This window comes from Artibeus jamaicensis, unplaced genomic scaffold (genome assembly GCF_021234435.1).
Source record: "Artibeus jamaicensis isolate MK-2021 breed Jamaican fruit bat unplaced genomic scaffold, CSHL_Jam_final contig_519, whole genome shotgun sequence".
In the NCBI taxonomy this organism is placed as follows: Eukaryota; Metazoa; Chordata; class Mammalia; order Chiroptera; family Phyllostomidae; genus Artibeus; species Artibeus jamaicensis.
The window spans coordinates 22,545,978-22,562,464 of record NW_026521871.1 but is presented as its reverse complement, the minus strand read 5'-3'; the positions used below and the strand labels follow the sequence as shown (position 1 = coordinate 22,562,464).

The window sequence follows — 16,487 nt, the reverse complement described above, 5'->3', positions numbered from 1 at the left end:
GCTTTCCGTGCTGAAAATAAGTATTTGCCGACTCATCACGTACCACTAGTTAGCAGGCAGGCTTTCCTCTTCCAGGGCTAACCCGTAAACACAGGCCTCCTCTGGAGCCTTTTGACTTTTTGACTAAAAAAAGTGGATCTTTTTGACTGAAGCTGCTCTGGTGAGAAAACCAGGCAGACTCCATCCAAGAATTTAGTTTACTCATCAGTTTTGCTTAACTGAAGAAAAACAAGCTTCCACCATCGTCCTCTGGGCCTGTTTCTGAGCTCACACTTGGAAAGGTCAAATAAACACAATAAATCCATTAGAAAGCCGTCATATTCAACCCCAGGAGCTTTCGCTGTTTAGTAAGAAGCTAAAGTGCTGGTGTTTCCCAAGTGGAAGGAAGTGGGCTTGACCTTGGCTGTTTGCTAGAAAACAGGAGTCAGCCATGGCGGGCAGCCCCGATGGACCCGAAGAGCACAGCCCAGGGCTGCTTCCGCGGCGGGGCCTGGCGGCGGCGGTTCTCCTGGTTGGGCCCGGAGGGGAGACGGCCCCTCACACAGCCTGCAGTGGCTTCCTTCTCCTCCCGATTCTTCAGGCCACGTCCCTGACAGGACCCCGTGGTAACTGCCCCCCACCAGGCTGGGCCCTTCGCCTGGGCCACCTCACAGCTGTCCTGCAAGCCCTTGGGGGCTTTGTTAAGTCAGGGGCCCACCTCCAGTCCACTCAGAGACCTGCAGTGCACCAAGGGACGGGGACGCTGAGACTGAGTGGCAGCATCAGCAGGGCGGGGAAGGTTTCCTTGGCAGTGACTGTCGCCTCACCTCCCCAGGAAAGTTTGGCTAGGGAGAGCACGTCCTAGACCATACTGCCCGAGTTCCAATTTCATTTTCACCCCTTCACTTTGGCCGTGACTGAATTACTTCTCTGTGCTCCAGTTTCCTCAGTCTGTAAATGGGCATTTATACTGGCAGCCATCTCACTGGGTCGTAGTGAGAAATACATAAGACACGTGAAGTGCTTGGAACATCTCATGACACAGGATGTGCCGCCATGTAAGTCCTTGCTGGGACTATCAATGTTATAACTTGTTACCGTTGCCACGAAGCCAGCCAGAGCGCCCAGTGAGAACAGCGCAGTGGGCTTGGAAAGTATATCAACACATATGGGTTTCCTCATGCTCCTGCTTCTGAGAAAAGATTCTGAAAAGTAGCAGAGGCTGATGGACAGGGCTGGAGCCCGGGCCCCACGGGGCTGCATTGGGCCCCGGCTTCCTGATGAGCCACATGCTCCGCCCTCCTGACACCTCCGGTCGGAGGCACCTGTGCTCGTGGACACAGAGATAACCCGGCGTGGGGTGTCCGGTCCTCAGCTCCACACCAGCTGCCTCTGTTCTCACTGTGCTCTAAGTGCTCGGAAACATAACTCTTGTCATGTATGGATCACCCCAGCTGGTCACCTGGCCTACTGCCCCTCTCTTCACCCTCCCGCATTCCCTGTGAGACGGGCATTGTCCCACTCACGCAGCCGCCGGGTCGGACCAGAGCCCAACTCTAGGTCTCCCCCCTCAGGCCCTGCTGCTTCTCCCACCCCGTGATGCTTTGCCCGGAGCAGCGCTCCACTGTCGAAGAAGTGGGACCCCATTCCTGCGCATTAATGAGAATTTAACTCTAGCCCATCTCTGGTCAGGCAAACTCTTGTTTGAGCCACATTGAGACCAACTTATAACTTCTTTTGTTCACTGTTGCTCTCTTTCTCTCTCTCTCTTTTTTTTTTAACTGAAACTCTGATACACAGAATTGGACTAAAGATAACCCTCAGTTGTAATACATTACCACCGCTGGTCCCATGCGTAGCCCCTTTCATTCCATTTGCTTATTTGTGTATGCCCTTTATATAGTTTAATGCCACCAGCACCCACCACCCAATGCAAGCACCAGGCAGACAACCAGGCCCCACCAGGCCCCGCCCTGGTTCATCCCTGCCAACCTCCCCCCTCTGCTGCGAGACCACCACTCCTCTGAATGTTATGTTTACTTTTCCTTTGCCTGTTCCTTACAGATTTTCCACATATAGATGTGTGTCTAAACAATGCCTTGTTTAGTTCGTGTTGTTCTAGAATTTTCTGGTTTGCCTGTTCCTGTGCCAGTACCACACTGTGCTCATTGCTGCGGCTTTAAGCAAGTCTTGCTGTCTGGTAGGCAAGTCCCACTGCCCCTCACCCCTTCTTCTTCTTCTTTAGAAAGGGATGCACCATGAGGAATGGGGGTCCCATCCCCTGCCCTGCCCCCGACCTGAGTGGAACCAGTATCCACTGTCTTTGAAGGGCTGTTCCACTCCCCAGCCCTGTCTGCCCATATCAGATGTGCTACCTTCATTGTCTGTACGGGTGAAGGTGCAGGTCATTCCCACGGCCACAGTGGCAGAGTCAACTTCTAGGGACGTTGGTGGGAAGGTCCGTGGTGCAGGGTACCTGCCAGCTGGAGGCCCCTCCCCCAGGTTCTCCCCGTGTGACCAGGGGCCCTCGTCCAGGCCAGGCTCCCCAGCCCCCAGGCAGCTCACCAGGCTGGGATCCAAACTGAAAACAGTCAGATTTTCTGGGAAATTTTTCAGCTGAGTCAGGAGCATCCTTCCACCAGACCGAGGAGCACGCACAGTGTGTTTCTAATTCTGTCCGGCTGCCGGGACCTTGCAGGAGCGTTCCTTAGCTACAGTTCCCTCTGTAGTGATGAAGGCTCACCAAGGCCACCGCCCCTCTCCCCAACCCTGGCCTGCTCACCCACACTGACCGAGTGCCCGGGATGTCCAGAGTAGAGCCGTGAGTGCTGGCCAGCAAGGACAAAAGCCGATCCCTGCCTGTGGGGGCCTGAAGTCTACAGGGGCAAGGGCACCAACAACTGAAGGGACGGCTCAGCACCCCAGGGTGGTCAGGGACTTGTCACAGGTCGGGGGCAGGGAGACCCCATTTCCTGAATGGAAAATCACACGATGACTTCTGACAACACAAGGGGATATTTTTAGTCAGGGTTGTTCCACAGTCTCCTCCATCACCATAATGAGAACCACTGAAAGGCTTGGGAGGGTAAGGGTGGGGTGGGAGGGGCTCCCCTGGCAGAGGGTGTGAGCTGTGCAGGAGGCAGGAGGAGGGGGGAGAGAGTGGAGACCCACATGAGGTGCTTTTCTGAGTAGAGTCAGGAGGTGATCAGACAGCTGATTGTGAACACAGACAGCCCAGGTGGGACAGATGTTTAGGAGGTGGACGTGGAGGGACTAGAGGGCAGCAAGTTGGGGGGCAGAGGAGGGTCATGATGACTGTGTCAGAAGGTCCAGGCCTGGAAACCTGGGACATGGCCGGAGGAAGGGACCCCACTGGAGAAGCACACCGCTGAGGAGGAACCGGAGGTACCCAGTGTCACTGCGGAGTGTCAGGGGGTGTGAGCAACCCCGTAGAGCAGGTCTGCAGACCGTATTGGAATCACTGGGGATCTTGTATCTGGTTCTGATGCAGTCGGTCCAGATTCTGGTGCTGTTGGTCCAAATGAGGCCCAAACTGGCTCCCAGGCCAAACCGAAGCTGTTGGTCCACAGACCTCACTTCAACAGCTCGCTCACCAGGGCCTCAGACTGGAGCCAGAGCGCAGGCTGGGCTGACAGCATCCCTAACTCGGGTAACACTAAGTGCACACGGAATTGAGGCCAGAAAGTATCCAGCCATGTACTATGAAAAGTAAAGACATTTACTGAAGAAGATACAAGAAACATTGTACACAGGACAGTGACACCTCAGTCCCCTTCAAAGCAGGCACCTTGGGACGTCACACAGTTCCCCCAGTCGCCATCAGCTGCCCTGTTGTATTTTCCTGAAACTTATCAATGGTCTGAAATCTCTTCCCTTTCAAAGGTGATTTTAGCTTTGGGGAAAACCAAAAGTCAAAGGGTACCAAATCTGGGCTATAGGGATGGTGAGTCACCAGGTGATTTGATGTTTTGCCAAAAAACTCTGCACAAGATGCATGAGCAGGTACATTGTCGTGATGAAGCTGCCAATCACCAGGTGCCCATAGTCATTTTTAACATGACAGCCACACAGTCCACATCTCCCCTTTTTTTTGGTAATATTTGAAAACCATTCTCATTATGTTGACAATGGCTGGACTTTTCTGGACAGACCTTGTAGAGTCATTTTAGTTTCCCTTCCATAATAAAAGTGTCTCAGGGTTTAGGAATACCCATACTGATTATTCTGGTCCGCATTCAGGGATATGCAAATGCAAAGGGGGAAGTGCCTCTTTAGAAATGTTTGTGTTGAAGAGTGATGCCCATGACATCAGGGAAAGCAGGTGTCACGTGGTGTGGACTCAGCCTGGACACTCCTGGGCACCCACCAGCATTCGGCTAAGACACCACTGGTACAGCCTTGGTTCCCAGCGAGATGAGGACATGGACTTTTTTTAAGCAGACTAGGTTTTCCCCAAGAATTGATGATTGTTTCCTCAAAGTGTCGTCAGAGAAAACTATGAACTTTTCCCAATGTTACACAAGAGAGATTTCTTTGAACACATCTCAGAGATCTGTCTCTGGGGCCCATAAATGTCCTTCTCACCCTGCAGAACTAAGTCTTATTCATCCTCTACACTTCTCTTAGCTGCCGCCTCCTCCAGGACGCCGCTCTGCACACCCCTTACAGCTCCTCCTCAGTGTGGATCCCTCAGGGCTCCACCATTTAGCTGAGTCTCCCTGTCCTGTCTGTAGCCCCAGTGGGCTCTATGTGTCCAGCTCCCTGCTCAGGTCCTGCAAACCAGGTCTGTAAGCAGAAGTCTGATGAATACACCCACGTGTAATGAGCACCAAAGAAACACAACATGAACCTCAGAGTCCACAGAATGATATTGGAATTCTGGTGAGCCTCTGAACCCTCCTTGAGAAGACTTTAATTAAAACAGGGGTGCCCTGGCTGGTGTAGCTCAGTGGATTGAGCTCGGGCCTGTGAACCAGACAATCGCGGTTTGATTCCCAGTCAGGGTACATGCCTGGGTTGCAGGCCGGTTCCCTGCAGGCCAGTTCCCAGCAGGGGACGCACAAAAGGCAACCATACATTGATGTTTCTCTCCTTCTCTCCTTCCCTTCCCCTCTAAAGATAAATAAAATTTGTAAAAAATATATTTAAAAATTAAAAATAAAAAAAATAAAACGGGTGTTCATCGCGCTTTGATTTCTTCATCTGCAAAACGGAACAATGAAAGATCTCAAGCTTACTGCTGAACGAGACTGGCCTAGGCCTTGGTGGAAGCCGAGCTAGGTTTCTTCCCCAGTACAGCTCCACACATCCCAGCGCGGGCTCAGAGGCTGGGCAAGTGATGGGACCTTCCAGTCTTTCCACTCCTCCCCCAGCCCACACGCATGGAGGTTTCACCAGACTGCATCTGCTTAGAGGTCCAGAAAGCCCATGGGTGCTGATGGGTGCAAATCTCCAGGAAGGCCTGCATCTCCGATGTCTGCCTGGAACCGTTCATTCTTCCTCACAGCTGGGAGAGGGCAGGAGCTAACACCCACCTGGCTTGGGCAGCACCAGGGCACAGCCGCAAAGTGGGCCAACAGGCAGCTCTTGGCCTGTTGAGATCTTTGCCAATGGGGCAGAGAATGCCCATGGACAGAAGTCTCTCTGATAAGGGATTCAGGTCCCTTTTCCCTTTAACAATGCTAATGTGAGCCTGTGGCTAAAATTAGCCTCACTTGGTGAAGTTGAGTATGGCTTACAAGCCTCTAGGTTATAGCCAGCCAGCCCCTCTAGCCTGACGCAGTACCACCACCCCCAGCAAGCCCACCAGGCCTGTGCCACAAACTTAGGATCCACAGCCCTGGGACTCCAAGGCTTACCTAATCTTTATCTCACAGGCGTCACTGGCCTTGCCGTTTACTTTTTAATGGACATTTTAACCCAATCTGATTGGCTCTGGTCACTGTCCTTCTCCTGCCAGGATTAAATTTGACTTGTGTCCTGCCAAGTGTCAGCTGGTGGAAAAGACCCTGGGCCCTCTTGCCAAGCTACTTGCCACCCTTACAGCCTCTGAGGCCCTGAGAAGGAAGGCAGGCCACTTTGCGAGCTGGTAATGAGGCTGGCCGGAGCCCAGGGCTCCTCTCAGCCACACTCCACTCAGCTGTGTGGCGGGCTCGGGAAGAGGAGGCCCTGAAATGGAGCTGAACAGAGGCCACCTGAACTCAGGATGCTGCTGTTTCCACTTCACTGCCCAGGCCCTAACCCTGTGCCCCCAGCCACTCACTGGCTGCTCCGTCAGGCCTATCTACCTGCCCCCACACCCTTTGTCTCTGGAAATAGTGAGTTGTTCAGCTGAGTAAAGAGGGAAGGTGAAGAAAAGGAGCACTGATGGACTGAGCAAAAAGAGAGGGCGCTGAAGTCTAGAGGTTTCTGTAAGGGGAAGTATGGCCACAGCGCGGGTAGCCAATGTGACGGTTAGAGACTAAGGTACCAGAACAGGCGTTTTGGGGGTGATGTTACTGATGTCCATGGTGTGGCCCAGGAAGTGGGTCGCTGGCGGAGGAGTGTCCCTGACAATGAGGCAGTCTAAATCCAGGAGACTGAGTGATGACAGGGTTCTGTCATCCTGTGGAGGATTCTGTCATGGGCATGAGGGCAGGGCAGTTGTGGATGGAGAGGGGACCTAGGAGGCCAGGCCAGAGCCCTGACAAACCAGGGGCCAGAGGTCTGTAGTGAACAGCAGCCAGGAGAGGGCAAGGACTAGCCCAAGTGTCGTGACCTGAGCCATGGAGGAGCTAGCATTTCTCACAAACAGATGGGGGTGCTTTATATGTGGCAAAAGGGAGCAAGGAGTCCTGCCTCACCTCCCCCATGAAGCCCACCTGGCATGTGCCACAAGCTTTGGAGCCACAGCCCTGGGAGAGCAGACAGCCCCAAGAAGGTCAAAGGGCAGTGGTGTCCTGGGAAAGAATATGCAGTTCAGTTAAGGCAGGAGGTGGAAGGAGCTCTCAGAGAAGTTGGGGTGCAGTTTTCTGTGTGTGGAGCAGCCATTCCAATGGGCGTAATGGGAGATCTGAGTGTGGGGAAGCTCAGTGCTGGGGTCAGAGGGAAAGGCACAGAGGGGGAGGGATGGTACTTTAGAGAAACAAAGACCACTGCAAGGAGGTTCTTCCAACCATTAAGACCTAATGGATCTTCCTATCATTCACTCTACCTCCTTCACTGCTGAGTTCCTTTTACTATCCCTTTTCTGAATTCCTTTTTCATTTTGCTGGAGTACCTCCTTGAGTAGCTTTCAGACTGGGTGGGTAGAAGCTCTTCTCTCAGATTCACTGCACACATCTGAAACCATAGGTGCTGTTTGATCTGCAGCAGTATAACTCCCCTCTTTGTGGGAGCATCATGAAGTCTTTGGGTGAGAATATTTTGCTGGACACACTTTTCTGGGTCAAGGAGCTGGCAGGCAGCCTGACTCTCTGGCACTTCAGTGTCTTCCCCTTCCTGGTATCCACTGTGGCCACCTCTGTGGGGGTGGAGGGCTCATTTGTGCTGCATTCAGCTTCTCCATTGGAACTCAGCACTGACCAGGGGCCTCCGAAGGCTGCACAGTTGCCCCAGGTGTTGGCGTCACAGTTCTTCCAGGGATTGCTCTGATGTTTGCTCCATGCCCGGTCTGCCCTTTGGTGCTGGAGCCTGGGGCTTCTTCAGGGCCCCTTTGGTGAGAGCTGTGTTCACCCCCAGCATGTAGGGCTACCTCTTCTCTGCTTTTGATATCTCCACCCTCCTATCCCACCTGCTTTTAGTCTGTCTGGAATTTACCCTCATATCTAGCCTGTTGACTGCTTTTTTTGCCTTGCAGAGCACTGTACTCAGGTCCTTCAAACACACACACACGCAAATGTGTCTTCTGTCGTTTCGGGGCGCCACTAGGTGAGAGGGCACAGCCCACACAGTTCAGTGGCACGCTCCAGCTCTCCTGTCCTCGCCCGCAGCGTTGCTAGGGAAGCCCATGCATTATTTAGGGCTGTCTTGCTGTGCAGCTCCCTGGACTCCGGGGACCATCTGCGCCTGCGACGCTTGTTGGCACAGGGTTCATCTGAAGGTGCTGCTTGTGTCCCAGCTGTCGTCACCATCCTTTTTGCTGGGGAAATGGTGAAGCTTGCTGAGAGAAAACTCCAGACTCCAAATTCTTTCTGGACATGAGCCGAGGTCTCTGTTGGCCATGACAAAGCCAACAGGTACAGGGATGCTGTGTTTTAGATACATTTGTTCATTTGCATAATTAACTAAATGGATTGGCACCTGCAGGTGCAGGTGCAGAGGGCGGAGGTAACACTTGATTTGGGTCCAGAAAGAGGAGACAGACTCCTGGCAGGCAGTCCAGGGAAGGGGGTTCTGGCTGAAGAGGACACATGAGGAGAGGCCCAAGGGCAGGCCAGCAGTTCTGTCTTCAGACACCGAAGTCACAGGCTGTGGATAAGTGATGAGTGCTGAGTCTCACACATAGTGCGTGTCTTTGCCCACACGTGTGTCTTCTCATCCCTTTTCCTCAAAACAAACCACTGACGCCCGGGTCTCCTTAAGTTCAGATTTCAGGCCTGTCACTCAAACCTTTTGCCATCCACTGACCATTGTCTAAAACTGTTGTAGAAGAATTTTACTCCCTGACCTTAAAATGTTGATCTTTTTTTCAACATATAAATGCAGGGTAGTGACTCGTGTCTTAGCATCTCCCCACTGTAGATGGAGGAGACCCCAAGGGGCCTGGGAGGCGGCTGAAGCTCCCAATTCCCAAGCCAAGATCTCTGCCCGGTTCTGTCACAGACATGAATTGTCACAACCAGATAGCTAAATCCCCCATTCTATTGACAGCAAAACAGAGGCCTAGGAAGTTCTGTGACTTCCCCAGGGTCATGCAGGGGGTCTGTGACGGAGAATCATAGGAAATACAGGTCACTGGAGGACTTTGGAAATGATTGCCTTGTGATATTCTTAGCACAGAGCCAGACATCCTGCCCTGGCTCCAGTAAATCTTCATCCAGAGCATGGCATTGTTGACAGCTGCAGTGATGCACTGAGGCATTTTTAGAAGCACAATAAGTAAACTATGACTATTTTTAAAGGTTCCCCTTGGGCTGATGGCCTGCAATAAGAGAACACATCTAAGGACAGGAAAGGGGCATGGTCTGGCACACCACCCCAGGTGTGTGGTGCAGGTGTTGCTGTTCCCACTTTGCAGGTGAGAAATGGGGCTCCAGGAAGGTGGGCCAGCTGTCCTGCCCATGGGTGCTGGGGACTCTAAGTCAGCCCCCCACGCACACTTTGCTCCCACTTTTTTAACGTAAACTTGTTTTTCATGAATATACAGAAAGTATACAAATCTCAGATGAGTAAGCTTGATGATTTTTAAAAACCTGTACACACTAGTACAGGCAGAAATCAAATCAGGGAGCGAGACAAGGCCAGCCGCCCTCGTGCCCCTTCCAATCACTGCTCCCCCAGCGTCACCACTGCCCTAACTTCATCCCCCTGCAAGTTTGATCTCCTTACAGATGAAGCCACACAAAATGTACTTTTCTTTCATTCAAAATTATGTCTGAATGATTTGTCTGTGTTTTTTGCATATAATTGTGGTTCCTTCATCTTCACGGCAGATTAGTATTTGACTTTGTGAAGATACCCAGTTTATTAGGTATCCCACTGTTGGTGAACAGTAAAGTTGTTGCTTGCAGGTGCATGCCTCCAGGTACCCTTGTGTGCGTGCATTTTGGTGAACATGTGAGCACCCAGGAGTAAAACTGGCGGCCAGCTTTAGGAGGCAACTCCAGTTTTCCCAAGTGAGCGTGCCAGTTTACCCACCCACACACAGCATTATGGGAGTTCCAGTTGTTCCACATCCTCATCAACACTTGCTACTATCTCATTTTCATTTTAGCCATACTGGCTGGCATCTCATAGAGTCACATTACAGTGTTAATTTATACATCCCTGATGATTCAGGAAATTGAGCACATTTTCATGTGTTTATTGGCCTTCTGTATGTTCACTTTGGCAAACAATAAATCCTTTTTAATTTTATCTTTAATCAGAAAACATTTCTGAGAATGGCTCCTGTGCTGAAAAATTGTTTCTTTTCCCACCTGGGTGATCATTTCTAAACCTTGACCTTTGAGAGTTCTAAGAAGTTCCAAAGCCAAGGGAAGTGAGAAGGAGGAGTTAGAAGGATGGCCCCAGCCAACACCGGGCAGCCTCAGAGCTCTGGAGATTCCGCAGCTGCACCAAAGCAGCTGCCCTGTGGGACTGCCCGGCAGTCATCAGAACTTAGGAGAGATGACTGATGTAAAGACAGGCTCCAAACTCCAGCCCCTCCTTTCTCTCTTGCTTTGGAGTCTGGGCTCTGGATTGATTTCCATGACGGCAGAGGGATGGAGATAAACAGCACTCATTCCCTGTGTTCTGCTCCTCGTCAGGCAAGGAACACATGGGGAGTCTGACAAGCTCTGCATTTGGGGCCCTGAGGACCTACTATGTGCCTGGGGCATCGAAGTAGCTAAGAAAGCTCTTAACCTTTGACAGTGGTCATCAAACTTTAACAGCTCAAAATTTTCCTAATATAAAATGCAAGCTCATCTCCCATCAGAGAAGGAACTGCTTGTCTCCCAGCCATAGCCTATCTTTTCAACAGTTCTCCCAAGCTCTTCTTCACCAGGGGCAACCAAACAACACCTGGATGTGAAGGAGATAGCAAGAAGTGGTGTTTATCGAACATCTACACTATGCCAGGCACTGTACTAAGCACTTCACACCTTCTAACTCATGCCCTGTTCTCAGGGAGTTTACAGGAGAGGAAAGTGGGGAGTTAGGACAGAAATGCTGCTCAGTAAGAGCAGTTCACTTCAGTCGCTTCCAACAGCCATAGAAGAGATGCCCCAAAGCAGCAGGTCAGCTCACTCATTTGACAGAGGATCAGTAGGTCATCCCCCGGTTACAGGCTCAGGCTGGAGGCCGTGGGTCCCAAGACAGATGGGTCAGGGTCCTGTCCTTTAGGAAGTTCACAGTCTCCTTGTAACTAATTCATTGTTAAATGAATGAAACTGAAAATCCACGCTGTGTTTGTCTGAACGGAGAAACAGGGCACTCCGGGTCGGGGTGGGGCTCAGTGCGCAGCTGCGGTGTGTCCGCCAGCACGCCGTCAGCAGGGACCCGTGTTCCTGAGCTCCCACTACATACTGTGCCCCCGGCGCAGGGCACCTGTCATTTCCTTTAATCCTCTCTGCAAACCTGCAAATTGTGCTCCGCTTTACAGATGGAGAAATGGACATTCAGAGTAACCTTCACAAAGGCACAGACTTACAGGTGGCAGAGCTGGAGCTGAAAATCAGGGGCTCCGAAGTCCTGGAGATCCCAACCATCCGGGCCCGAGGGGGGGGACTGACATGCCCCAAGGAACATGAGGATGGGATTATGGCTGGTGGGCATCCACACTGGGATGGGGGTGCTCTTGGTCTCAGGGCAGCCCATTTAGGTGGGTGCAGACCTCATGGCAGAAGAGGCGGCAGCAGGGAGCTGGGAAGTGGTTGGAGCCAAAGAGTAAGCGCCTGTGTGTGGACTGTGAGCCTGGGAGACAGCTCACCCTCTCCTTTACTTCTGCCCTCAAAGCAACTTTCTATGCTTGCATGGTGTTTAAGGCAGCAGCATGCAGCTCCAAGTACAGGCTTTGGGACCGTGTGACTCTGAGCAAGCGTCTCATTTCTCTGAGTTTCAATTTCCTTTTCTCTGTAGTAGCCACGGTCACATCTAAATGAGGTAAGGCTCACAGAACAAAGGGGACAGAACAGATGCTCAGTAAATGTGGTTAGGACATAAGACAGCTGCCTGGGTTCAACTCCTGGCATTGCCACTTACCAGCTATGTGCCCTCGGGCAAGCGTTTACCCTCTTTGTGTTTCAGTTTCCTCCTCCTTAAAATGGGAATAATTATAATAGTTCTTAACCCAAGAGGTTGTTGTGATATGAATTTGATAGATGAATTCACATGAGTTGATATAAATAAAGAGCTTAGCCAGTACCTGGCCACATAACAAACCTTTAATAAACAGTCGCTGCAATTACCTTTTATCCTTCGTGCTGCCTGGTAGGTAAGTAACATTTGCTCATTAAACAAGAACTATTGGTTTTCTTTCTCCCCACCATCCAGTGGTATTGTAGCGAGTACCAGTGCTATAGGAACTAAAAGGAGGTCATAGAAACTTGCAGTGAGGAGGTCAGTGTCCAGCAACATGTCAAAGATGGGAGGATTTGGGTTGGGTGGGGGAGCGAGTGCAAAGGTCAGGTCAGGGCCCGTGGAGGACAGAGAGCAGGAGGGTTGCTAGGGCAGAGATGGTACCTTGAGGAGGGTGTCAAGCACTGGTTTAGGCACGGTGACCTTGTGACAATGTGAGTGATCTGCCTTCTGGGCCTGAAAAGAGGGGTTGCCTGGGGCTCCCTGGCCAACTGCAAGGGTTTGTATGGGGGTCAGAAGCGGACACAGAGGCGAAAGTGTTTAAACCCGCTAACACTCCATGCAGACACAACACTACGAGGTCTCGCCTCACGCGAAGGACAGCTGGAGACACTGCCATGCACCAGCCAAGTCCCGCCTTTGTAGTAATGCCTATTTGCCTCTGCAGCTCTGGTAAATGAAAATTCCTGTACAACACATCCTTCACCACCTTCCCGTCCCTTGTGATATTATTCCTATTACAGCTCTGTATTAGTACTTACCACTTACAGTTTCATTGTATCTTAGCACATTACAGACAGCTTTTAAAATGTCACTTGTTCTGTTACCAAGAAAAGTGCTGAGCTGCAGCTTCAGGCCTCCAGCATGTTCCCGCGGGCTTGAGGAAGCCAGGCCTGTGGACGCTGGGTGAGGCCACATGTGATCACCGGCAACTTCACTCCCGACCCCGCTGACCCGCGCCACTCCTCTCCCTCCAGATCTTGCAGTCTGCCCTGTTTCATGCCTCTGTGCCTATGCCTGTTCTCTCTTCCTAGAACACCTGTCCCAACTCACGTCACATAAAACTCCTATTCACTCTTCAAAACCCCATTCATGTACCCCCCCTTTGAAGTTTTCAATGGCCCTTCCATACAGGAACTGCTCGGTGTCTGTCCCTGTGCTTTAAGAATTACTGCATACATATTTATTGCATACATATATTATTCTCTATTCCCATTATTCACCTGTTTAAACTCCCAGACCACTTGTCTTTCTCCATTTCCCGGGACACCTCTTGCCTTGACCTAGTTATCTCTGTATCCCTGGGTCCAGTCACAGGGCCTGGGAGAGAACAAGAGCTTAATAATTGTGTCTGCAGTGAAGTGCATGAGGCTTGGCCCTGCATCCACAGGTTCCATGAATTTTAAGTTGTGGATGGTTCCAGAACTATTGGAAGAAAATGCATCCCTCTGCTGACTGTCAATGGAAGCTATAGAAGGTTCAGAGACATTTGAAAGAGTCTCCCCAACCTAACCTGCTTCTAAGAGGAAGCCTCCTTTAGGTCCCCCTAGGTCAGCCACTTCATTTCTCTCACACCCTGTAGTGAGAAAGCAGTATTTTTCACACCGGGACACACTAGACACCTACACCACAGACAGAACTTTCATGGGACAGTGCTTACCCATGCTGCGGGCATTGTTCTCCGTTTTCTCTTCTTTTCCTTTTTTTTCTTTTCTTTCTTTCTTTCAATTTCTGGTCACCCACTGCATTCAATTCACCATTTTAAAGTCTAATCAGTTGCATCCTACACTTTGAAAACAACAAAAAAACTAAGCCTTCAGCTAACATAACTCAAGGAGGCTTCCCAGAGGAGGAGCTCTGGGCCCTGAAAGTCAGCTCGGAGGAGCAGGTGGTCTGGCCGTGGGCACTGTGGGTGGAGGGGTGGGGAGAAGGTGTGAGGAAGGCACTGGCGAGACTCTAACCCACTTCCCTTTTGTTGCAGCTGAGCCCTTGCCGCTGATGGACCTGTGCCGGAGATCCATCCGCTTGGCCCTGGGCCGCCAGCGCCTGCAGGACATCGGCTCCCTGCCTCTGCCTCAGTCTCTCAAAAACTATCTGCAGTACCAGTGACTTGAGTTGGGGGGCGCTGATGGGCAGCAGTGGGCAGTCCAACGGCCCGGCCAGTCATTTCGAGGTCACAGAGAACTTTCAGGAAGGCATCTTCCTCCTCAACCCGGTTCCCCAGAACTTTCAGTTCTTTGAAAGGCCAGGACATGTTCCCAACTTAAAAAACGAATGTCTGTTGCCAACAGTATTTGCTGCATTAGAAGCAGCTCTCCCAAGTCTCCACATCTCCTTGGAAGCCACGAAGAACCCCAGAGCCTCTGCCTGCGAACCAAGACTCAGCAGCCACGGGTATTGATCAGAGATCCTGTTTCCATATTCAAGAGAATGAATAAAACATTGGGGCAGGAGACTTTCTGTTGTGCCTGCTGCAGACAGGGTGGGGGCGGGGGGACTGCTTCTAAATAATGAATGGTGAAAACGGCTTGCCGCATCCCCTCCGGGACCCCACCCCTTGTTGGGGCAGCCTGATTGGCGCGATACTTCAGCACTGTGCCCTTTGACCTGGCAAGTGGACACAGCAGTGTTTAGATGCCATCCAGCTTACCTCTTCGAAAGTCGTTTACTTACCCTTGTCACACGTCCTCCTTCCCCACCCTGACCCACTGTTAGCCCCAGGCACCTCTATTCAGGGAAGCTGAGTCTCACTAATTCATCCCAGGGACAGAGTGTTTCTTTTATTATTATTTTAAATAGCAGTTGCATTTTAAAAGAGGAGTGTGGTGAGCGAGGGCGGTACTTAGTCCAAAGGTGCTAATGGGGGATTGGGGGCCTTGGGACACCCTAGTGGCTGGTGCCTAAGGAGCCCTCCTGGGTGCGGAGGGTCTCTAGGCAACCAGCCATACAGGGTGCAGCCTGGTGGCCACAAAGCTTTATTCGAGCGAGTTATTTTTTCACTTTAGGAGACTTGTACTAGTTTGTTTCTGTTTGACGTGTGTGTGATGTGCTGTTTATTTATCAGCTTGGGGCCCTGGGGGGGGCAGTTTGTCACCAGAGGGTGGTCGTGGGAGGCACCTTCTCCTCTGCTCCGAGCCTGGTCCTTTCCCGGGAATGCTGCCGCGGCCACCACCACCGGGCATCCATCCCCGTGTGTTTCCAACGCTCTGCCCAGACTCATTTTTAACTGGAAATTGTCACAGCAGTGGCATCCCAGAGCCCCAGACGGCACTGCCTCCCCTACTTTAATGTGAACTTGACTGATGAATGAGGAACGTTTCTAATAAAGTTTATGGTTCAGTCCTTCAGCTGCTTATTAAATGCTCTCTGGGGAGGGGCCCGGGGGGGCTTTTTCCGTCAGCCTGGCTGGTATGCCCCCAGACTCTCAGAAGTCAAGAATGTGATTCCCTCTTCAAACACTCCTCATCTCTTCCGTCTCATCGTCTCCACTGAGCCCAAATTCTAGCCACCTTACAAAGGCCCACGGTGGAAGGGAGAATGGGCTGGGGTCCTGGGCCCATGCCAAGCTGGTGCGATGGTGGAAGAACAGGTCAAACTCCCGATGCCAGGGCTCTGATGCCCAAAGGGTGGCTCTGCAGGGGACACAGGGTCAAGCAGGGTAAACCCTATAGGGAAACCATTTCAAAGTAGATCCAATGGTGGGGCTGGACATGACTTTGGAAGTGCACGTTGTCACTGCAGAGCAGTGCAAATTGCTGCAGGGTCAGTGTGTGGCTTGGCCAGGCTCAGGGCTGGAAGCAGGCTGGGGGACGGGTGAGGACTGGCACAACATTCACTCAGCCATATGGGCCACCAGCATGCGCTGTGCCAACCTCTGAGGACCCAGCGCTCATGCAAATATATTCCATCCCCAGGGGTGACACAGTGCAGATCACCAAGTGGGGCCTGAAGGGGAGGCTTCCTGGAGGAAGAGGCTCTCTGCACGCCTGCTTTAGGAAAGACCACCTTGGTGAGGGCAGACCCGTAGAAGCAGCCATGTTGTGGGCCACCGGGGCAGTGTCCTCCCTCCCTCTGACCTGAGGCTGGAGGCTGGGCTCAGGCTTAGGGGGCAGAGCCCTGGGTGTGAGTCCCAGCTTTATCACTTACATGCTGTGACTTTGGGTAAGTCGCTTCCTCCTGTGCACACTGTGGGGTCTGACCAGGTGGCCAGTGACTGAGGACCCTTCCCCTTCTGCCTCATAGGGTCACAGGTTCAGTACCAGCTCTGCACGTTGCATGCATCCTTCTCAGCTCGGCTTCCATGCCTCACAAATGCAGGTTTTTTTTCACCCTAGCGATGCCCATCTCATCCTCACTTCACTCTCTCCAGGATCAGCTTACACCAGCCCTCCTCCAGGGAGCCCTCCTTAGCCACCCACCAACTTCTGCCTGCTCCGAGAGTCAGCTCCTTGCCTTCCAGCCTGAGGATGCAGGCCCTGGCACACAGGGCCTTCTCCCAAACACTCCAC

General features: G+C 51.9%; 1 protein-coding gene across 2 annotated transcripts in view; it reads left to right on the top strand.

The window, feature by feature from the left end:
• SPSB4 (splA/ryanodine receptor domain and SOCS box containing 4) overlaps positions 1-15,286 on the top strand; it is a 70,134-nt gene extending 54,848 nt beyond the window's left edge. For both annotated transcript variants that reach the window (XM_037139273.2, XM_053669380.1), the window contains one exon: positions 13,961-15,286. In XM_037139273.2, the coding sequence (XP_036995168.1) occupies positions 13,961-14,088 (128 nt within the window). In that variant the 3' untranslated portion in view covers positions 14,089-15,286. The remainder of the gene's footprint in view (positions 1-13,960) is intronic.
• Positions 15,287-16,487: the final 1,201 nt, after the last annotated feature.